Below are 22,656 nucleotides of genomic sequence, written 5' to 3' on the forward strand. Positions count from 1 at the left end.
ACAACTTCTTTGGAATTTTCAAATTTTACAAATAAAAAAGTTATACGAAAGTTGTAGGGTTCAAAAACAGTTTTTTCGGAATACTCTTGTGTTCTCTACAAGGCGGTTTATTTTTGAATAAATTTAACTAAATTTTTCCAAATTTTGGCGAAGCTTCTGGCCGCCGTGTCCCACTCCCCCGTATTTATAATGTTGTATATAATAGTTGTAATTATTTATTAAAAATATTTAATACTGATTAGTAACTATTTTTCTAGCGATTAAAAAATTTGTTATTGGTAGCTGAAAGCTATGACTTTAGGCTAAGTCCATAGAATTACCAAAAAAAAATACATTTTCAATAAATTAATTATGATTCGGCTATAATGCTATGGAACAGCTTTTTTTTAGAATTATTAAATGGTCAATTTTACCCCTGGTATTACGCAATGGGCCAAAAATGTACAAATAACCAGAATTTGTAATTATTCGATGAGAAAACGAAAAAAAAAATTGATTAATCTTTGAAGTGGGACTCCTTGCCCCACCTCCCCTATTAAAAACAACTAAAAATCGGAATTTTCTTAATTTTGAGTTAAAACGGTTAGCTGCTTGTTTGTCAAAATGCATATAGAAATGGAGACCTTACTTTTTTAAATTTTAATGTTGCCTTTTTAAATATTAGAACTTTTTTGTTTGTTTGTAAAGTTTAAAATAAATGTGCTAGGAACAAAAAAGATTAAAATCAAGCAATTTGATTTTCTTAAAATATTTCTTAGCCTACCTGTTTCTGTGTGACTTTTGGTAGCTGCATCTTTAATATATACCGCATACAAAATAAATAATAAGTATTTCTTATTTTTTTTAAGGTTATACACATATTTTTTATGCAAGTGGGACTTCCTCGGAGGTTATAATAAATGGGTAAGAACACTGTTATTCCATTGCTTCCGCTGCAAGGTCTATAAAATAGGTCAACGCAGTTGAAGGTGTCGCATAGCGATTTATACAAAGAATGCGACATTAAGAGGTTATATGATAATGTTAAAAACGTACTGATTAGATTACAGATTATTGTAAAGGTGTTGGGCGTGAAATACAGTAGTTTGTCAAACTGGTGAACTGTTGCCTCCTACCGTACAGCTAGGTGCGCGTTGCGTCATTGTGTGCATAAAACATTTTGCCCCCAATTAGCGGCCGCGGTGGTATCGGAATATGAAAATTTAGTTTTGGTTATTTTCATTTAAAACCGAACGAAGCAAAAAACATCGCGAACTAACATATATAGCCGTGCTCCAATCCGATTTCAACTTTTTCACGAAAAGCCTTGGTTTCAAAATTTTAATGACAATCTATAAAAAACCGTGTCGCGTACTAATATACAGGATGATTCATAAAGAATGACCAATCTGAAAGTACTAAAAACCAAAATATTATGATTGACCTCAACATGCCTCATACAAATGTCACCGGTTCAGAGTTTATTTTTTTTTTGTTTATCGTATGTATCATAATAAAAAGTGACAGATTTAGTTTTTTGTGACATGATAATTACTAATTTGAAACTTATTTGGACGTTGTTCCTAAAGAGCGTTAGTTTTACCGTATTATTTAGTTCAGTAGGTACGGTCATACTTGAAGGATTTGGTATAAGCTAAACAAAATTATTTTTAAGAATTTCGGCAGATAATACAAGTAAAACAAGTGAGGAAAACTTAAACTATTTGTACCCTAGCTCTGATGTGACAAGTATTTACAACGAGCCGTTTTAAACGAGGATATAAATTGAGGTAGATGGTGGACAATTCCGAAATTTCATTTGACGTTTTTATTACTGGTACCAAAACTGTTATTCCTAAATATTCTTTTTTATGTTCACCGTACCGTTTTATGTTTTACGTATTTATAAAAACAATCAGAAGAAATACCTTAAACTTTTTAAATGTAAATAAATAAAAATCCGTCCTAAACATGAGTATCTATTGAGATTTTCATTAAGTTTCAACTGTAACTCGACAGGTGAGAAAAAAAAAGTTATTTAATTTATCTAAACAATGCGGTGAAACTAGAGCTCTTCAGGAGCAACGTCAAAATAAGTTTCAAAGTCGTAATTGTCGAGTCAAAAAAACTAAAACTGTCACTTATTATTTTTCTATAAAAACTTTCTCAATTGACGTACAAATTCAGAATAAAATTAAAACTTGAAACGCCTTGCGACATTTGTACGAGGCATGTTCAACCCAATCATAATATTTTCACCCTGTATGCAAGCTCGCAAAAAGGTAAACAGAATTATGCGAGTGTAGTCCCGGTAAAGTCAACACACAACCGTTAAACTGGTTTGTGCGTATTTCGAAAGCAGTGGTACCACGCGGTCACCGAAGAAATTTACGTTTAAAACAAAGTCACCACCATTGCATAATATTACCTATTATTATTATCATCATCTATCTATCTTTAAGAACATTTGTATTTTGTTTTCTATTCTCTCGCTTTAGTTCACAGCCTCTTGCCGTTTGCATTACTTTTTTGTTAATTTCCTGGGGAGTATATGGTCGTACTATAATAGACTCAACAAATTCAACAACGTACGAACCTTTTTGCCAGAAGCAACAAACCATACTGACTGAATTTTTGCATTTCCGGTTTATTTAAATTGAGAAATTACGGATAACCTTTTTGCAATTCAATCTTTCCGTCAAAAATGATACTTATTTTTTTTATCGTATCTAATTGTTGCCGCTGGAAATTGCCAAATATTTAACGCTTTCTGGTCGCGGAGTCTCGTGGTTAGGTCCGGTTTACCACTGCGTGGTTAGACAACGGTTAAATATTGCTATCTAGTTTCATATTTGAGATAAAAAAAATAAAAACATTTTTTCGCCATATTTGTAGCTTGACATGTCTCTTGACCCAACGTTTATACAATAAACCAACCTTTATATTAAGCAAGGAATCACCCCCTTAGCTTTTTCGCATTTGAAACACCCCGAATATTGATCTACGACACGGTAAAAATTGACCTTTTTGATCTTAAAACAAATAGTTGTTCATTGATATAGATATATGCATTCCCCGTAACGTAATCATCCGATACGGGTTTTAGAAAAAACAGTTGGAATCTAGATGCGACAATCGACCTGTGCGGTAGTTATATCCGAGTATTATTATATTCAATATAAGTGTTAGTGAAATTGGCTGTATTTCAATATATCAAAACCGACAAAGTTGAAGTTATATGGTCTATTCATAGATATAAGAAAGTGACCAATTGTTTTTGAATGGGATTATCCAAGGGTGGTCATTAACAAGATTATTACCTAATTCGAAATACAGGTAAAATTGCCGTCCGTAATAGAAAATAATTTTATACCTACCTGTGTTTAATATTCTTTGGTTTGGTATACTACTTAGTTTACTAGTAATCATTCTTATTTCGTGTGTGTGTGTGAATAATTTGTGCGAATTATGCAAAATATGTGCGAGTCTAGTGTATCTCAGGAGATGCACCTGCCCAAATGTAAAAAACACTATTCTATTGAGAGTAAGGAAGTTATAAACAATGTTTATTTGACTCTCATTGAACGTGGTGCCAGCAAGCAAGCATCTTTAGAAGAAACGGCCACATTGACGAAAATTCCAACATCAACTGTATGGAAAATTGTGAATAATCCCATTTCAGCGAGGAAAAAAAAAGCGATGCTGACATTTTCTCGAGTGTAGATGAAAGTGATCAAGATATAATACGGCGTAAAATTTACCGGTTATACGAGGAACAAAGCGTGCCTACATTAGATATCTTAATTAGGATGCTTGAAAAAGATGAAACCGGTGTTAAATGTGGAACTACCTTATGGAAGTGTAACACATGGGTTTTAGATTGAAAAAAATTGACAAGAGGCAAGTTTTAATGGAATCTTTTAGAATTCGGAAATGGCGACTGGAATATCTAGAAAAAATTAGGATTTACAGAGAAAAACAAAGGCCAATTATTTACTGGGATGAAACCTGGTTCCACACTTAAGATACCCCGGAAAAGGGTTGGGTTGACTCAACTGAAAAGTGTAAAACAAACGCACCATCAAAAAGAGGTAAAAGAATAACTATTTTGCATGCTGGCTCTAAAGATGGTTGGATTCCAAATGGACTTTCTCTGTCTGCGAAAAATATTAAAGATTCTTCTCTGGATTACCATGAAGACACCACCGCTGATTTAATTGAAAATTGGTTTAAAAACCAACTAGTTCCAAACATTCCTCCTAATAGCGTAATTGTAATGGATAATGCAAGTTATCACAGTAGACAGTTGACCAAAACCCCTTCCTCATGTGACACAAAAGCAACAATCCAAAACTGCATGTTTAATAACATTTAATTTTACGAAGATTATACCAAAAAGCAATTAATTGAGATTCTACAAAGCTTGAACCTACAAAAGGAATACGTCTGTGATAATTATGCAAAAAATCTAGAGCATACAGTTTTAAGGCTTCCACCTTACCACTGTATATTTAATCCCATTGAATATGTTTGGCACAAACTGAAATCTGCCATTCGTCGTAAGAATGTTTTTCCCCGTGTTAACTCCAATGTCCTCAAACTTATAGAAACTGAAGTTTTTAACATCCCTCCACAAAGTTGGCAAATTCTGTTAAACATATAGAAAAAGCAGAAAAATCGTATATCCATATTACAAATAATATAGAACAAATAATAATTAGAACAGGCGATGATAGCGATAGTGATACTGGTATATTATGTGAATAATTTTAAGTAATTTAAGTAGGTAATAAAAATAATTTGTAATTTTATTTTCGATTTAAACATAGACATATAAATATAAACAACATAGATTGTTTAGTATCTTTCCTAACAAAACCCCAAATAAGCAAAGTACGGACCTGTTCGGCCATATTTCATTCTTACAGTTTGCCCGGGTCTTTCCTTAATCCGTATCAGTTGGTCTCTTTCTTATATCTATGAATAGACTTTACTGTAAAATACTCAAAGCCTCAAAGCAATAAATGCACTATATTTTTGGTCGTAATATACCTACGAAATTGACTTTATCTCCTCCCATAACCTACAACTGCCATATATTAATAATGCTTTATTTTAATTAATTTTTTTAAATAAACGTGGCACGAAAACCATCTCATAAAGAATGACGTTTTGTGACGTTTATGTCTCAAAATAGTACAATTCTAGGCTAATATCGCCTTTTCACCATATTAAACGACCCTCATTTTAGCACCAAAAGCTAACACGATTCGACAACCAACACCAACCAAAAGTGACAGATTCCTAGAGACAGTTGAACACCAGGAACTTCGTTACTGAGGGTAATATGTATCTTGCAATTTTATTTCAAATAAAAAATAGTCATGTGTATTGTGACGTCACCCAGACGCCACGCATTTTTGCGAATTGTGCCGGATCGCTTATAAATAACGTCAGGTTCGTTTTACGTAGGCGTCTGCAGATAAGATATCCCAGGTGCTGACCTTCGTATTTACGCGCGGGTTTCGGGCTTACTGCAGTTTTTTCATTTATCCGCGTAAACTTTCAGGATAGGTATCGCCGAAATTAAACCTGCCGGCTCGTTTGCAGTTCCACTTCGAGAAAAAAAAGTCACTCCAATACCGGTTTCCAGCGACGCTTAAAAAACCGACTTCCTGCGATTAGGGGAAAAATTCTCCGCGGAGGTCGATTTAACGGGATGCTCACGTACCAGGGGATGTGCTTGCACGTTCCTCTTGTACCCCATGATGTCCTGGACGTATCCGAAAACCGGCAAAATGACGCGAAGGTATACGCTTAGAATGTCGGAGTCCTCTTCTTTTTCCGGCGACACGTTGCCACGCACACACTCACAGAGCTCGCGATTACGACTGCGAACGGCCGGCAGTTGAAATGCCATTCAATACCGTTCCGATAGCGCCGGCGTGGGGAGAAGGGGGAGCTCCTCGCGCGCCCCCAAGCCGAGCCCCACGCGCGGGCTTCCCCATTGGCCGACTCGAGAGGTGTGGTGGCTGGACTTCTCTCTCGCGTTACTCTCTTTCTCTCTCTCTTTCGGCAAGGGTAAGTTCTAGAACGTACGAGGCCGTTGTGCCCGACCGGGTCTTCTACTGGTGAAGAAATTATCTTGGAGGATTGAAACCGATATTGGAACCCCGTGAGAACGAGACTACCAACTGCAACCCAGAAATGTTAGAAGAAAAGTTCTCACAATAAACATCATTTTGGGAGTTTAATGGATTGTGAACATGGACAAAATGAACCATACAGTCAAGCGCCAGAAAGTTCCTATTCTATGGTTATTGTATGTTATTTAAATGAGATTAATGCAAGTCCATGACCTACGACGATGTTAATATATTTAATATTCCCCTCCGCAGTGTCAAATGGCCTATTCGTTCATTCGTTCATTATTTGGCCTGGCAAGATGAAGTGGGTCCGTACAAGTTTGATCGACGACCTGATATACGTCACGTCACGTTATTAAGCGACGTTGCTAGATATCCGCGCTTTTCCCGATGATTTGGAAATTTTATTGGAATTTTATGAATAATCCAGAACACGCATTGGTATAGATAGTCAAATTAGATTCAAATATGAATTGTCAATATTAAAAGGTCAAAGGGTAAGGGAACAAAAGAATGTCTTTTAAGAAAGTGGGAAATCAGAACAAACGTTACTGCAAATGCAGGTTTTGAGCAGCAAAAATTGGGACTCATTACACTTCTTATTTTCGCCTTGTTATCCCTTGTATCAGGCGTTGTGACTTGAGGAGAAATAACGTTTTTCCTTGTTAACCGATAAAGTTCCCGTTATTGAAGTTTAAAGCGTAGGCGGTGTTATTAAAATATTTTTATTTGACTAGTCTCTTTCTCGTTTATTCTAAAAAACATCGAGCGCACCGATAACATCCAGTTGGTCATACAAAAAGTCATTTCTGTGCTCGTTTCATATTTGAGTCACTCGTTGGAGGAGGTGCGCAGATGGTGGGTCTTGCATTATTTCTAAATTAAAAGAATTCCCTTTAATTTGGAACTGCATTTTTTGTCTGGTTTGTGCAAAACGTGCATTTTGTCCAATAATAGAGGATTTATTGCATTTTATTGCGAAACAAAGACCCTGTCCTGCCCTTATTAGCATCTTTGATATCGTCTACATGACACGTTCTGGTGTGGTCTTGTTTTGTAAAGTGAATCGTGCCTGTGTTTGTCTGTCCAGGGTAGTGTTAAAATGCCGGAAACCAACTTTCATATGTCGTGGATAAAGAACAATCGGGAGTTCACTTGGAATGGCACCAAATGGTTTTGTACAGCTTGTTCCAAAATTATAAGTATTAATCATATTTTCACTTTTTTTCCAATATATAACAAGAAAAGAAAGATTTTTTTTGTATAAAAGGAACATTCGGCTTTAACAAATGACATGTTCAAGCACATTATTTGTAGTTAATGTAAAGTTAATTTTATAGTATGTTATGCAACAAGTGTAGTAAACTGTGATTAACAAACGAGTGATTTAAAAAGATTACCAAATGTTTTTTGGATAAATTTTTGCAAAACAACACGAATACATTCACTGAAACTCACACGAAACTCATGTGGTAAAGTGACTTCCTGCACACTAGATCGGTGTTTAATTGGGTATTTTACAGAACAGAGTAGAAAAAAGTATTTATAAAAGTTTTCTACTCAATTGCTTTTATACGAAAAATAGAAAGATAAATAAATTAAGTATTTAAGCAAATAATTGGTAGCTAATGTTAACAATTTTAATGTATTTACAAAAGTTTTCGACTTAAATATTTTATTTTAATGTATTTTAATTTATTTTAATGTAAACCCAAATTAGTTATTGCTTTTCTGGATTTTACAGATTCACGCAGATAAAAAAATTATTATTATTATAAGCAAAAAATTTAAAAAATCAAAAAACAGCGAACGAGCCTAGTTTGTGTATGTTTATGTATATTTTAGATTTTGTATTTTGCAATATACTACGTAAGTATTTCTGTACGGGTTTAATTATAAAGAAATATTTCTGGCTTTATTTAAAATAACTTAAAGTTCATAATTTTTCATATAATAAAAATGCATATTTGCATTTTTTGTTCATTTCGATGCATATGTTCTGAAAAATTTATGCATTTAAATAAATGCGCATATATTGGGGTTTTTCGCTTGCATTTTTTCCTTAATAATAAGGTTGTCATTGTGATGTATGCCAAGTGGTTTTTCCGCATCTGAAAGTTTCACCAAATACATGTTCCATTGCGGAAAAACAATTTTATCTTTTAAATAACGAAAGAAACCCAGGACTCAATCTAACCCTTTTATCGAAACGTCAACAAAAAAGAACGAGCGAAAACTAAAAATGTTGAATTCAAAATAACGTCATTAGAATTAGGAATTAGGAAAAGGGAATGGACGAACCCATCACCCTCCAATGGGCACGGATATACAATGAATTAACATGTTTAAACACTGGAACAACTTCTAAAAAAATGATAAAATGACGACCGGGATATCCGATCTCATCTCGCCTAATTACCAGCGTGAATATAAGTAATATAAGATGTCTTAAAACGGACTCTATTTCCCAAATTTGTAGGCACCGCACAAATATGAAAATACTATTTTAAACCAAACGACAATAATTTCAACCGATTTCTACATTTTATCAAATAAAAGGTTAGAGTCATCTAAAATTAGGATATAACTCGCTAATGACCAAGAAAGCGACACAATGGCGAAATTTCGTGGGAGGTGTAAAAATTCTATAATATCGCTCAAAATTTCATTTCGAACGTTTGCGTCTGTTTGGCAACGAGGCGCCGAGGCTTGGCAACATTAACCAACGTGGTGCAAGATGAACGTGAAAGTCGAAGAACGCGGCGCCGTTACTAGGAAAGAAAACGATACCCACAAATATTGGGTTGGTCCATTATCGACTTGTAGATCGACTTGAAGGTTGACGAAAAAATCGAACTATTGCGTCACTTTCCGGCAAAAAAAATTGCTATTTGATCGCGCAAAAATCCTTATCGAAGGATCTACGCGCACACACATACGTACATAAAAACCGAATCGGAATTTTATAAAATTGATAGAGAAATAATTGGTAATTATCGTTTTCGCAATTCACAAGATAACATGAATCAGACGCTAAAGTTTCCAGTGGCGGGGAATTTCCAGCTAATTAATTTATCGATTATAATTATCAGTTTAAAAGTTGTCGCAACTTTATCCATTGATAAAACCAGAGTCCGAACGTTACAATAATAATAATAATCAAACGCGACAACTGCTCGGAATGACCGCGAACTTACTTTCGCACATTTTAGTGAATTATAATCGGTAATGATTGGCAAATTATTTAATGTCTTTGGTTATACTTCGACCAGAATTATAGTGCTTTTACAACCGACCCCGTGATTAACTTTGCCTACTGTTTATTACTCCAAAACCGCAGCCCCTTATTCAACACCCTGCCCTGCCCGTAACCATTTTAGAGCCGCCCTAGGAATTTATCTATCTACACTAACAAGCGGGATATAAGTATGTTTTCAATAATTTTCGCCAAAGTGGCCCGGATTCGTGGGAAACGAAACTGACGTGGTAAAGTGACGCTTCCCGCACGCAAGGTCGGTGTGTAATTAGGTATTTTACAGACGGGAGTAGAATTTGCTTAGCATCCGAAGACAAATGGATCCGTTTTATATTTACTGAGGTAGATCGTCTTCTAAATTGTCATTAGGTTCGACTACCATCTCCACGTTGCTTTCCATGTCTTCTTCTAACAGGGGAACATCTGCTTCATTCCACGGTATCCACATTTTAAAGTGTTAAAAAATAGAAACTTTCAAAAAATTGTTTAATTGTAAGGTTCTAATAAATACTTATCTGTATTCTTACGACGTACCTTAATCTACCGCGAATATAATATATAGTCTTACAAAAGACTATACAAATCGAAGAACTAGGTAGAAGACACAAGAATACAAAAAGAAAAATCGACCAACACACAAGACAAAAATGATTTTTTTCAAACTTACCTTTAAGATAAATAATACAAGTACTTACTCTTACCCTTTGAACTATCCGGTGAAAAAAGGTTCGCAGGGTCAAAGCTCGAGAATCAGGTACATAAATAGGTACTTACTGGAAGGACCATAGTCAAATACCTCTATAATATATACGAACATATTGCAAATTATATTAAACTCTTAAGAACGATACATATAATGTGATGTTAAAATAAACGCTTCTACTTATTCAAAAATACCCCGCAGCATCAATGCTTAATCAAATTTAAAACGGTCCATTTACATTTTAAGTAAAAATTTCAATTTTCTACAAATATTCATCACGGTCCATTCTACTTAATGCAGAATAAACATCTGTTGGGATAGGTTTTACCACGGTCCTGCGAAGGTCTGCGGTTAAGGTACTGTAAAATACTAAAAACGTCAAAGCAATAAATGCACTATATTTTTGGTCGTACAATACATGATGTCATGGCAAACTTAACGTTGTTTTTATAGGCTCATAGCCAGAAATAGATTATTTTATTTTGGTTGCAGTCTGTTTGCTTGCATTGCAGAGGAACAAAGAGTTGCCCAGGTATAATATAAACGGGATAAATGTTTTTCTTTTTATTTATATTTCTATTTATTTAGTAATATTCTTGTCAATTGTTATGTATAATATTTCCCCATATTGCCGAAGTTGTTCGCAATCTAAATCGTTGGTAAATAATGTCAACACATTTTGTTTTGCAACTTTTGAACTTTGTATTTTAATCTTTTATTGTGTTTTCTTAATTTTTTCTTTGTCTTATCAACGCAAAGGTGATTCGATCGATACACAACTAATTGCAACTTACTGACAGGGGAATTCCACGGCCAAGCAGTTGTTTGTGTTTATTTACTCGTTTCAGTTTTATCTATCGTAGATTTTCGATTGATATGTGCAACGGAAGTTTCCATTAAAAATTTTCAAGTTTGGGTTCCGGCTGTACTAGATGATTACGTATATTTTAAAAATAACTTGCGCACCCAAAAGCAATAGCAATTTTGAAAAATGGATGGATTATCAGATGCGGAATCTACGCAAAATTTTAAGTTACTTTAGTAGTAGTAGTGTAGATACAGAGATATAGAGCTTGTCTCAAATAGCATAAATGCGCTGAAAATTGTCTATATAACGACTTACTATATAACAACTCTCAATATAATTTATATAATATAAATACAAAAAAAAAAAATATATAATATAAATAATATAAAATATAAAAGTTGTTATTTGATGATAATTACAAGCAGTTTTTTTCTACTCCCGTCTGTAAAATACCTAATTACCCACCGATCTAGCGTGCGGGAAGCGTCACTTTACCATTTCAGTTTCCTTTCCCACGAATCGGAGCTACTTCGGACATTTCCGGGATTTTACCGCACGGATTTGGGATGTTTTCGGAGATATTTCCCACGCTTTGAATTTTGACGTTTGTTAGTTCTGACGGTCATGTCAGTGAATGTATTCGTGTTGTTTTACGAAAATGTACCCAAAAACTAACGGTCGTAGAAAAAGTATAGTATGCAACACGTTGGGTAAACTTTTTAATCTACTATTATAATAGGTCCCGGGTGATCCTAAACAACATTTCTGTGTTCTTTGACGGTACTATAAAATTATTTTACAAGTTTGTTTCAAAAGGTATTGTATTGCAGAATAAATAATTTTATAGCAGTATTAAAAACGTTTCACTTAAAAACAATATATGTTGTATGGGACTTTATCAACTTAGGAATAACATGTTCATTTTGTAAAAATGACGAAAAGATTATCTTTATTTTTATGCCTACAAAAATGATTTGTTAAACGCTCTCATGATGCTCTCCTAAATTATTTGGTTGATGGTGGCTTGATGAAGTTGAAATGCTTTCGCTTAAAGTGGCTAGGTATATAATAGCTTTATGTACTATATTACGACTCTGATTGTGATGTACTCTTACCAGGCCAACTTTACTGACATAGATATATATTTGTAGCTTAAATTTTAAAGCGCTCCCAATTTTGCGCAAATTTATCATTTTTGAAAAAAATATATTTTAAATTGATAAACATTGTGCGGCGTTCTGTCACACTAACCAAATCCAATGCTAAAATCGAAAGTTTTAATAGACTTTATTGAATTTAGTATGATTTTTCGTATTTATGAAAAGATGGTTGCCTCAAATATGAAGTTTATTTCGATTTGAACAATAGGAAACACGGCGATTTCAATTAAATATTTTTTATCCGTTACGACATACCTATAAAATGAAACTGTTTAAAATTAGTTTTATGACATAATTCTGGTATATAATTTACCTATATAAAAGTTGTTGTTGAAGATTAGAAATTATGTAATTCAAATAGTATATATAGTATAGAAGTATAGTATAGGAAGTATAGCTCTGTGAAATCTTCTTTTATCATAAGTTACAAGCTCTAGTTGTCTTTCATAAGAAATAGACTTTACATTTTAATGATAAATTCCAACTTGATGATGATGTCATTTATAATATCTTGAGATGAAGTTAAAGTTCGTTCTTTTTCGGAAATTACCACTACGTTTAAGTTATTTCCAATTAAAAATGTAACCACTCGACATTTTACAGCTTTGCAGTAGACTGAATTCTGAATTAGCATAAAAGGATAGGTTAGTGTTAATGAAGTTATGTAGGAGTGTCGCATAAGATAAAATTGCTATTTTAAATCGCTTTTTATTTTATTATCCGTTTCAATTATTCTATTACAGGCGTCATTAAATATAATAGTAAAATACTTTCATTAAAGTGGCCTGGAACGCAAAAACGTCGCAACATGCAGATTGTTTGAAAAGTAAATCTCCCGAACAACTATAATATTTTTTTATCTTGCACAAATTAATTATAAAATAAACCATGTTTAAACACATTTGTTAAAACTATAAAGCACTTTAATTAAATATGTCAGTTTCTGAAACATATTGATGAGCTTTGCGAGCTTTATTCGGCCATTTGCTCTTAAACGAAATAACTATAAAGAAAATATATAACTATTTAGTCAAATAACAAAATTTATGTGCTACTTGTGGTGGGTATGGGCAGACTTAACTAAAATTATCTTGAAATAAGAAAATATACGTGTTCCGCCTTCACATTATAAATGTCATTTTTAATGTTAATGACCGCTCGTAAATAACCCTGTAGATGGCGCTATAAAATTGCGGACAGCGAATTATAAAAGAAATGTCAAAAAACGGCTTTTCATTTTCGATAGACAAATTTTATTTTCTGGTTTACCTCCAAATTAGTCGAATTCGGTTTTTCCCCGTTCCGAATAACGGTATAATTTCCTTAAAATCGCCAGTTAATGACGACGGTCGAAACCAGAATTAAAAGCTGCCAGCAACATTTTAATTGCCACAACCTTGGACGAAAAAATTCACCGCTCCTAACATACAGGGCACATTATTTGTGATAGAAGATTGTTTTTTTTCTGAAAAACGTCTTTTTTTCCTAAATTTTAGAACAGCCTACATCAACCTAGCCGTTTTTCACCACCAGTGGCGTGGCGGGGGACACCTTCACCGCTATAGGCAAAAAATAATAATTCTCAAAAAATACACTTAAAAAAGTGGCCGAATTTTGTTTGTCAAAAATAGCGGTTAAGTTGGCAATCTGGGACGCATTTAAGCATTTAGTGAATTACTCGATTTTATATGATCTCGTTGGTCGAGATGTTTCCTCAGAAGCGTCTGGCCTGCCGGTGAACATCACTCCCAAATTTTTTAATGTAATATTCTTAATTTTTTTTTGTTACTGTTAGTTACTTTTGATTTTGATGCCTGCTAAAGACAGATGTCGGTACTGATTAACGATTTCATTTCGGGAACCAGGTTCATTAAACAGCGATGTCCACACACTTATTTCATTTTCCCAGAACGTTTAACCTGATCTATGCATATCTTCGAGAAAATACTGCCGTAAAAATATCGGCCATGTTGGTTGTTGGATGTCGCAAGGTTATTGGTTAAAACGAGATTTTAAATCACGCTTATTGAATGGACCTTCTCAAAATTGTTTTCATAGTTGCTTCATTTATAAGTTTCTGTATTTTCAGTATTAGTTAGGGCTTCTAATGTCTCCAGCAGCTTAGCATCGATCTAAATTTTTATAAAAAAAAGATTATACTTGTCAAAGGCTTATTTTACAAGGTACCAGAATACAATGCGTCAAGATTCGTAAAGTCTATGTAAAACCATAGTGAATACCTAATTTACCACTTTACCAAGTGAGTTTCCACAGGCCCGAGTCCCTTCGGACATTTCCGGGATTTTAACGCACGGGTTTGGGAGCGATCAGATGTTTTCGGAGATTTTACGGCTTGAATTTTGCCGTTTGTCAATTCTGACGGTCATGTCATTGAATGTATTCGTGTTGTTTTGCAAAAATGTACCCAAATTCTAACGGTCGCAGAAAAAGTATAGAATGCAACACGTTTGGTAAACTTTTTAAGTCACTCGTGACTTAAATGCCGTTTACCACACTAGTTGCATAAAACGTCATATTGCGAAATAGGCTCTATATTTCTGTTTCTATGGAAATACTATGTTGTTATTGTTGTAAAGAAGAATTTTGTACTACTCCCCCTGAAATAGCAGAAATCGCTAAGTCTGCAGCACGTCGCCTTATACCAGAAAAATCGAAATTCCATTACGAAAGAGCGTGACCTAATATAAACAATGACGAAAAAATACTCTCGCACGATGCGCGATAACCACAAAAAAAATTTTACACCTGTAGAGAAAATAATTATTATAACACGTAAGTCCAATCAGCATCGCATATTTAAGAACAACGTTAAAATATTTGCAGTTTAATCAGTGCGTATGACAGGTTTGCTGCTACATATTCAGTATAAATATAAATAATTTATCATGTTTAAGTCATGTTTGACAAAACGTAGTTCTATTTGCAAATAATGGATACATAAAAATTGTTATACTGTAAATCAGGTTTAATTGACTTTAAATTAAAAATAACATATGGTTTACAAGTCCGTCAGGAGTGCAAAAATTTTCATACGGCCTTAACCAAAAATGAAATAGCTCAAAGCATTGAAGGAGAAGCAGCATTGAAGATGAGTTTAAAATTTTGCATTGTAGATAAACTCTAATGACGTTTTATATGTTTTTCTTTTTCAATGAATACTGCATTGTTCCGACCAAGGTAGCGTAGAAAAGAACTTACCACGTTTAAGTCATGTTTGGCAAAACGCACCGGCATTTAGTCTCGACTAATGAGTTCATGCAGAATCGCATAATCGACTTTTATAATAGTCCATAGAATTTATGGTTATCGTTTAATTGATGACAAATTACCTTATCGCGGTTAACAACCACGACAGGTTTAAAGATATTAGAAAAATGCTTTTTGACACCACCCTGCATTTTATAAGAAACGTTTATATGAACTGTCAAGCTTAACACGAGCTTACCACTGGGTTGAGGAAGTAATTCATGTCGATGGTGTCTCGTTTCATCCCGATCGTTTAGGTCGAACACACACGCACCACCAACGAGGTGAGAGACCGTGGCGGTGAGAGCGAACGTTTCCTTGCGACTCAATAACGATCGGGTCACCTTCAAAACCAACCCCGAGTCATCATCCATTACGCCTGCGGGGACACACCTCCGACTAGTCCAGAATTTTCGAACGCGCCGCTGACGTCACGGCAAGATCGATTCTTCCCAGCCGCGTTCCCGTATAATCGGGGTCAGGGGCAGTTCGAATTGGTTGGGGGGGAGATTCTCGGCCCGACGCTAAAGGGATTATATCTCCACCAGAAATATAGTACTTTTTTTACAACCGACCTCGTGATTAACTTTGCCTACTGTTTATTACTCCAAAACCCAGGCCGAGGAGACCCTTACCCGTAACCATTCCATGGCGGTCCTAGGAATTTATTTACCTACACTAACAAGCGGAATGTAAGTATGTATTCAATCTTTTTTTTGCAACTACATAAAAAAATTAGTATAAAGTAACAATTTTTTACGTTCTATTTCATTACATTTCTATATAGTATCATTATTAATATACAAAACATTAAATATAATAATAATACAGTTCACTTAAAAAATCGTCACTATCGCTACTGTCGTCACCTAGTTCAATGATCAACTCCGCTACTAATCGTTCTCGATAAATATTTTTTTCTTTTATTAATTTTTTTTCACAGTTAGACCAGCTTTGTACTGATATTTTAGCTACCTATTGCCGAATTACGCTTATGGTACTATGCCTAAATTTTGGTGCAGTGTTATTTCTTCTTGTAAGCGCTTTCAACTCAGACCAAATCACCTCGATCTGGTTAAATGTACAATGATACGGGGGTAATCTCAAGATTTCATGTCCGTTTTGTTGTGCTATCGAATCGATTTTGCAGTCTTTATTAAAATATTTTATTTTTAATAATTCCAGAAGTTTCATGTAGCTCTCTTTAAAATATAAATTATTTTGGTACAGCAATTCTTTAATTTCTTCTTTATTTCAAGAAGTATTTGGAATTTTTCTAATTTGGGCTTAATGATACGAGGCATTATCCAACACAATAACAGTATTTGGCGATAGTTTTGGCAACAGTTTTTTTTTTCAAACCGGTCTTGAAATATTTCCGCGATCACGTTTTCTTTGACGTTTTTGTAAACATTCAAAAAAAATTGAAGACAAATGGACCCGTTTTTTTATTTGCTGAGGCAGTTCGTCTTCTAAATTGTCATTAGGTTCGACTACCATCTCCACTTCGTCTTGAAATTCTGCTTTGTTTTCCATGTCTTCTTCTAAAAGGAGAACATCTGTTTCATTGCACGGTATCCACATTTTAAAGTGTTAAAAACAGCAACTTTCAAAAAATGTTTAATTGTAAGCTTCTAATAAATACTTATCTGTATTCTAATGACGTACCTTTATCTACCGCGAAAAAAGATTGTTGTTTACAAATCGAAGAACTATGTAGAAGATATAAAACATGACACACAGGACAAATATGATTATTTTCAAACTTACCTGTAAGATAAATAGAGCACAGGTACTTACCCTTACCCTTTGAACTATCCAGTGAAATACCTCTACAATATATACGAACATATACATATCACGTGATGTTAAAATAAATGCTTCTACGTATTGGAAAATACCCCGCAACATCAATACTTAATAAATAAATACTTAATATTTATTACGGTCCATTCTACTTAATGTAGAATAAACATATGTTGGGATGGGTTTTGCCACGATCCTGCGAAGGTCTGCGGTTATGGTACTGTAAAATTCTCAAAATGCAATAAATGCACTATATTTTTGGTCGCAATATACCTACGATATTTGCTCGTTACGGGATTTCACGGTGTTTAAGTTCGCTGAAAAATTTTGACTCAAACTAAAAATTCAAATGGCCGATACCAAATGACCAAACAAATTGTATCGATTTTGAATCTGAGTTTAGAGTACGAGACGAGGAGTAAAGGGGGTAGATTGCGAAAAGGTAATAGAATAACAGAAAAGAAAAATTATGGATGGTTTTTAAAAGCATTCCAAATTCTTCATTCTCCTTCACGTTGTCTTGTTCAAGTATCTTGAGAACTATTAAAGATATACATCAAAATCACTACTTCGTACTACTCATATTTGGATGTTTAGCTAAACATATTTTTGATGGTACCCTGTCTTTGTCTTTGGTGACATTAAAGAGATCGTGCTTGGACGTTGCAAATAATAAGCTATCCTTTCGATATGTTTTATTTACTGGTACTATTTTCTGCATTATTTATTTGTTATTCAGCATGACGTTATACAGAACCGACGTTTTTAAATTTGTTGGGATGGGTTTTACCACGTTCCTGCGAAGGTCTGCGTTTGAGGTACTGTAAAATACTTAAACCGTCAAAGCAATGCACTATATTTTTGGCCGTATTATACGAAAATTCGACAACGGTTTTAGGGTAAAATCGATACGTGTGCCATAGAAGTCGCTCCAACGCCAGGTTTTGTTATCTAAAAACTTTATAAAATTAAAAAACAAGTAGATAATTGAAGTCTAACCTCAAACAAAATAATGCGTAATTTGTGTATGTTATTGCCTTGTTTACAAACAAACATTTTTTGGGTTACCAAAAATATCACAAAGTTCTTGAACTTCATCGTAACCTACAGTCATTAATTTTTCTGATAATTATTGAGTATCTTTAAACTTATCAAATTTATGGTTGTATTGCGGTATTAATAAAAATTTTATGTAGATAGACTATGGGTTCGACGACTTAAAAGTGTTAAAAAACGCAAACAAGTAACTCTTTCACAAAGTAGAACATCATTGAGTTCTAACCTCTAAACGGATTGGTAGAATACATAATGTACAGTTATCCTCTAATATTTATTTATTCATCTTATCATGAATAATAGCAAAATGTTTACATTGAAGTGTTCTTAAACAAAGAAACATTAAATTAAATGTTCCGATTTTTTATGTCTAGCTAGTTGTTTGGTTCATTTAATATTTCATTTTGAATTTTACAAATATTTACTACATATAATGTCACTAGATTTGTGATAATTTAATTAGTAAGTGGGCGATTTTTCTGATCATTTTATGAAAAAAGTTCGTATAAATGTAGATCCGGAAATGCATTGTTTAAAACATACAGAGTGTTAAAGCATTTTTTATTTTTCAATTAGTGTTTTTTCAACTAATTTTGATACTTCCCTGAGATAGAGTGACTAAAACTACAACTTTTTCGTCTCTCAAATTTTTCTCATATCTTGCTTCGTTTAGGAGATAAAACGTAGTAGTAAAATAGTATATTATGCAACAAGTGCGGTAAACGGCATTTGCTATAAAAAGTTCACCACGCGTGTTGCATACTATACTTTTTCTATGACCATTAGCTTTTGGATGCATTTTTGTAAAACAACACGAATATAGTAGAAAAATACCTTACCTGGCATTTTCCATTATGAATTCAAGACGTCCCCTTTTCGCGATTATCAAAGGTAAATGTTTTCGACCTTCCTCTATTTGTCTTAGTGTTTTTTGAAAAATATATCTTAGATGCTTTTGTTAAAAATTATCAAGAATTGTTTGAGAATAGTTAAAATTAATGCCGCTACTGTAAATAAAAAATTATGTAAATGTAAATTTGTATTAATCAGATGATCATGAACATATTTCATCATATATATATGGTAAATTTTTGATTTTAATTTAAAATTTTTTTAGAAACTCTTCATCTGACCCAAAAAATAAACATGCTATTTGGAAGACAATTTAATATGCTTTAGTACGAGTTTAAATTTGTCAAGAGTGCTGATCTTTTATATGTGTAAGTACGGTTAAACGAATGAAACGTGTTCATGCAATAGTTACAGTGATAGTAACAAACTTGTTATAGTATTAAAATAAATGGCCTTTACAACTGGAATTTTCACATTATTCGGTTTTAACCATTTGGATAGCTTAATTTTAGTTTAATTGTTTTAGGTTGATGCATACTATATCGCAAAAAGCCGATCAAGTCATCGCTTTAATCGAAAGTGGACTTCGACAACTGCATATGACACGCTTAGCAGTTCAAAGAGTATGCCAACGGTATGAGGCGCCCTGGAACAGGCAGAAGGCAAATTACAACGGCTCGTGATGACCGCATTATTGTGTCAACAATAATCGTCACCTTAATGCGATTCCAGTACAACAACAGCTCCATCAAGTTCGAAGAATGGCTATTAGTCAGTGGACAGTGAGAAGAAGACTGAAGGAAAATAACCCGACCCTAAAAACAACTGCAACTAGTCCAAAACCTACTCCAGGTCATCGACAAGCACACCTATGCTTTGTACTGGATCATCCGAATTGGACATTGGACCAATGGGGGTCTGTTCTGTTCTCAGATGAGGTGAGAATATGCCTTTTTGGTAGCGACCGACGAAAAAAAGTGTACCTGAGGCCAAGAGAGCGATTTGCAGAATGCTGCAATGAAGAGCGGAGCCCTTATGGAGGTGGTTCCTGCATGATATGGGGTGCAATTTCTATGGACGCACGAACTGACCCTGTTTTCATCCGTAGGGGCGGCCGTGTTCAAGGGACAGGAGGTTTAACAGGTGCTAGGTAGATCGAGGATATTTTATCAGATCATGTGATACCATATGTCGACCACATTGGAGAAGAATTCATTTTTATGCTTGACAATGCTAGGCCTCAACCCGCAAGGATCATGCAAGATAACATTACAGAAGTCGGTTTTCGAGTTATGGAGTGGCCACCATGCAGTCCCGACTTCAATCCCATCGAACATTTGTGTGATGAGCCAAAACGGAGAATTTGAGCTAAACCTTATACTTCAACCTCGATCCCAGAGCTTATTATTGCAGTGGAGGAAGAGTGGCTTAACATTCCACAAGAAACAATAGCGAACTTGATTAGATCTATGCCTAATCGAGTGAGTGATGTTATTAGGGCAAGAAAGGGTCATACCCGTTATTAAAAGATAAATATTGAGTTGCTAATTGTCAATAATCCTAGTTGTTTTAAGTAATAAAAAAAAGTTAATTTGACTCGTGCAATTATTATGGTAAACCTGAAAAGCACAAATATTTTTAATCAACTTAAACTTGTATTAAAGCATATTAAATTGTCTTTCAAACAGCATATTTTTTTATCTGATCAGTAATTTCTAAAAAAAATGAAATTGAAGTCCAAATGCACCCACATTTATAACATAATTTGTCATTGAGAGAAAACCTACAATAAATCTAGCTAGACGTTAGTACCATGTCATATCTATTTCTAAAATTGATCTATAAATTATAAATTTTTTGTCGCAATAAATGATTTAAACTAATTACCTCATAAATTCTTATTTCTATGATCAAATTTTAAAAAAATGACACTTTTTTGGTTAATATTTTAAGTTAACACTGAACAATTTTTGTTTTTGAATTTTTGAATCCGAATTTATATGACTCGAGCGCCATCTACCTTGGGATTTATGAAACGTCTAGTGGATCGTGTTGAAAGTAAGTCTTCTGACTATTGTTCCAAACATGGAGTTGATGAAATAGTGTAGAGTTTATATGATTTTAGAAATTTGTTGGATATCCGTACCTTGGCTAAATGAGTCGCGGAACGGAAGTAAAATTGGCCAACAATATCCGTAAGAAATTTTAAAAAGTCTCGTTTGAAAATCTTAGAAATTTGAAGTAAAAAAGTAACAGAACAGATGACCGTCATCGAAAGGCCACCGTTTACACAATCCAATAAATAATTGTCCCATGATATTTGAAAATATTAGTTGTAATGATAGTCCATCCCCTGTCGATACGTTTTTCTCATCTTATCAATTATTACAATAAAATTTTCATTTTACTTTAATTTTCGAAACCCTTCAGATTCTGGTTGTTTTATCGAAATTTTTTTTTGGTATAATAAATTTAGTGGAAGTTAGTGCTTATTGTTTTCGGTGCGTAATGGCGTAATATCGCTTGGCTCTAGAATATTTGCAATTTTTTGGATCGATATATGTATATACCTATAGATCACGTCAATTACATCAATTTTGCTATAAATAAACGTCAATTGCCAAATGGCAATAAAACTTTAATATTACCATCGCAAATTCGACCATGTGATACCAATAAATCCCGACTGCGTAGAATACGCCATTTATATTGAGTTTGAATTATATCGGATGTATGTATATTACATGTTCTATTTTAACGCACGTCCATCGAATTTATATAAGCATTTAAAAACATCGAACGGATTTTGAGCGATTTCTAGTTTCACACATTTTCCGTTCCAAGACAGATAAAGTCCGATTTGAGCGTAGTATCTATGTGCATCCTTCGGAAATTTGAAAGTATATCTTTTTGTAAAACAACATTATTTAGTGTTACATAACCCTTTAAATAGTGCAGATAAAACTGTTCCCGAGGACATTGTAAATCTATGCCAAATCTAAATATCTGGCAAGGGCAAAAAGAAATATACTGCTGGTAAATAACATTATCAGTAACAGAACATAAATATTGGTATTAATCACGACGTAACCAGAAACTCTAACAAGTACTTTAGGAATATCCGTTATTTATACTCAACCTTTTTTTAATATTTTCTGGTAATTCGTTAAACTCCGAAGAAGCCCGAAAAACTGGATTACAGAGAGCCTTATTAGTTCTAACATGAATATTGTACTGTACTCTAGTGTTAAAAGTATGAATGACCCTCACATACATTTGAGTTATACTTTTATATTTTTTACCGTGCTATTAACCCTCTGTATTCGTTAGGTCAATCTGTCATATGAAAAGAGAGCTATTTTGTTTTGCAGAATTTGAATCGATTTAGAATTAGTCGAGCTACAGGAATAAGATGCCTTACGCGGGGTTAAAAAATTGTATAGCGCACAGTTTCGATTCGAATTCTCATCTATTATTAGCTCTAAGTATCTAATATTATTTTTATTATTTTCTTGAGCATATTTAACGACACTTTTAACTTTCTCGGAATTTTAAGTGCGACTTAGTTTGTATTTTTCAATTGTAGTGACAAAACCGCGACAATGTTTTACGGCTTTAGAAAT

At 33.8% G+C, this 22,656-nt stretch overlaps 1 protein-coding gene across 5 annotated transcripts in view; it reads right to left on the reverse strand.

The window, feature by feature from the left end:
- LOC132701750 (hexokinase type 2) overlaps positions 1-22,656 on the reverse strand; it is a 47,089-nt gene that overhangs the window by 16,580 nt on the left and 7,853 nt on the right. For 2 of the 5 annotated variants that reach the window (XM_060669919.1, XM_060669920.1), the window contains exon 1: positions 5,711-5,914. The exons of 2 other annotated variants lie outside the window; for them this stretch is intronic. In XM_060669919.1, the coding sequence (XP_060525902.1) occupies positions 5,711-5,899 (189 nt within the window). In that variant the 5' untranslated portion in view covers positions 5,900-5,914. Of the gene's footprint in view, positions 1-5,710; positions 5,915-15,518; positions 15,663-22,656 lie in introns of those variants that run through there. One more of the 5 variants, XM_060669922.1, reaches the window with a different exon arrangement.

This window comes from Cylas formicarius, unplaced genomic scaffold, assembly GCF_029955315.1.
Source record: "Cylas formicarius isolate icCylForm1 unplaced genomic scaffold, icCylForm1.1 PGA_scaffold_5__7_contigs__length_24384050, whole genome shotgun sequence".
NCBI classification, from domain to species: Eukaryota; Metazoa; Arthropoda; class Insecta; order Coleoptera; family Brentidae; genus Cylas; species Cylas formicarius.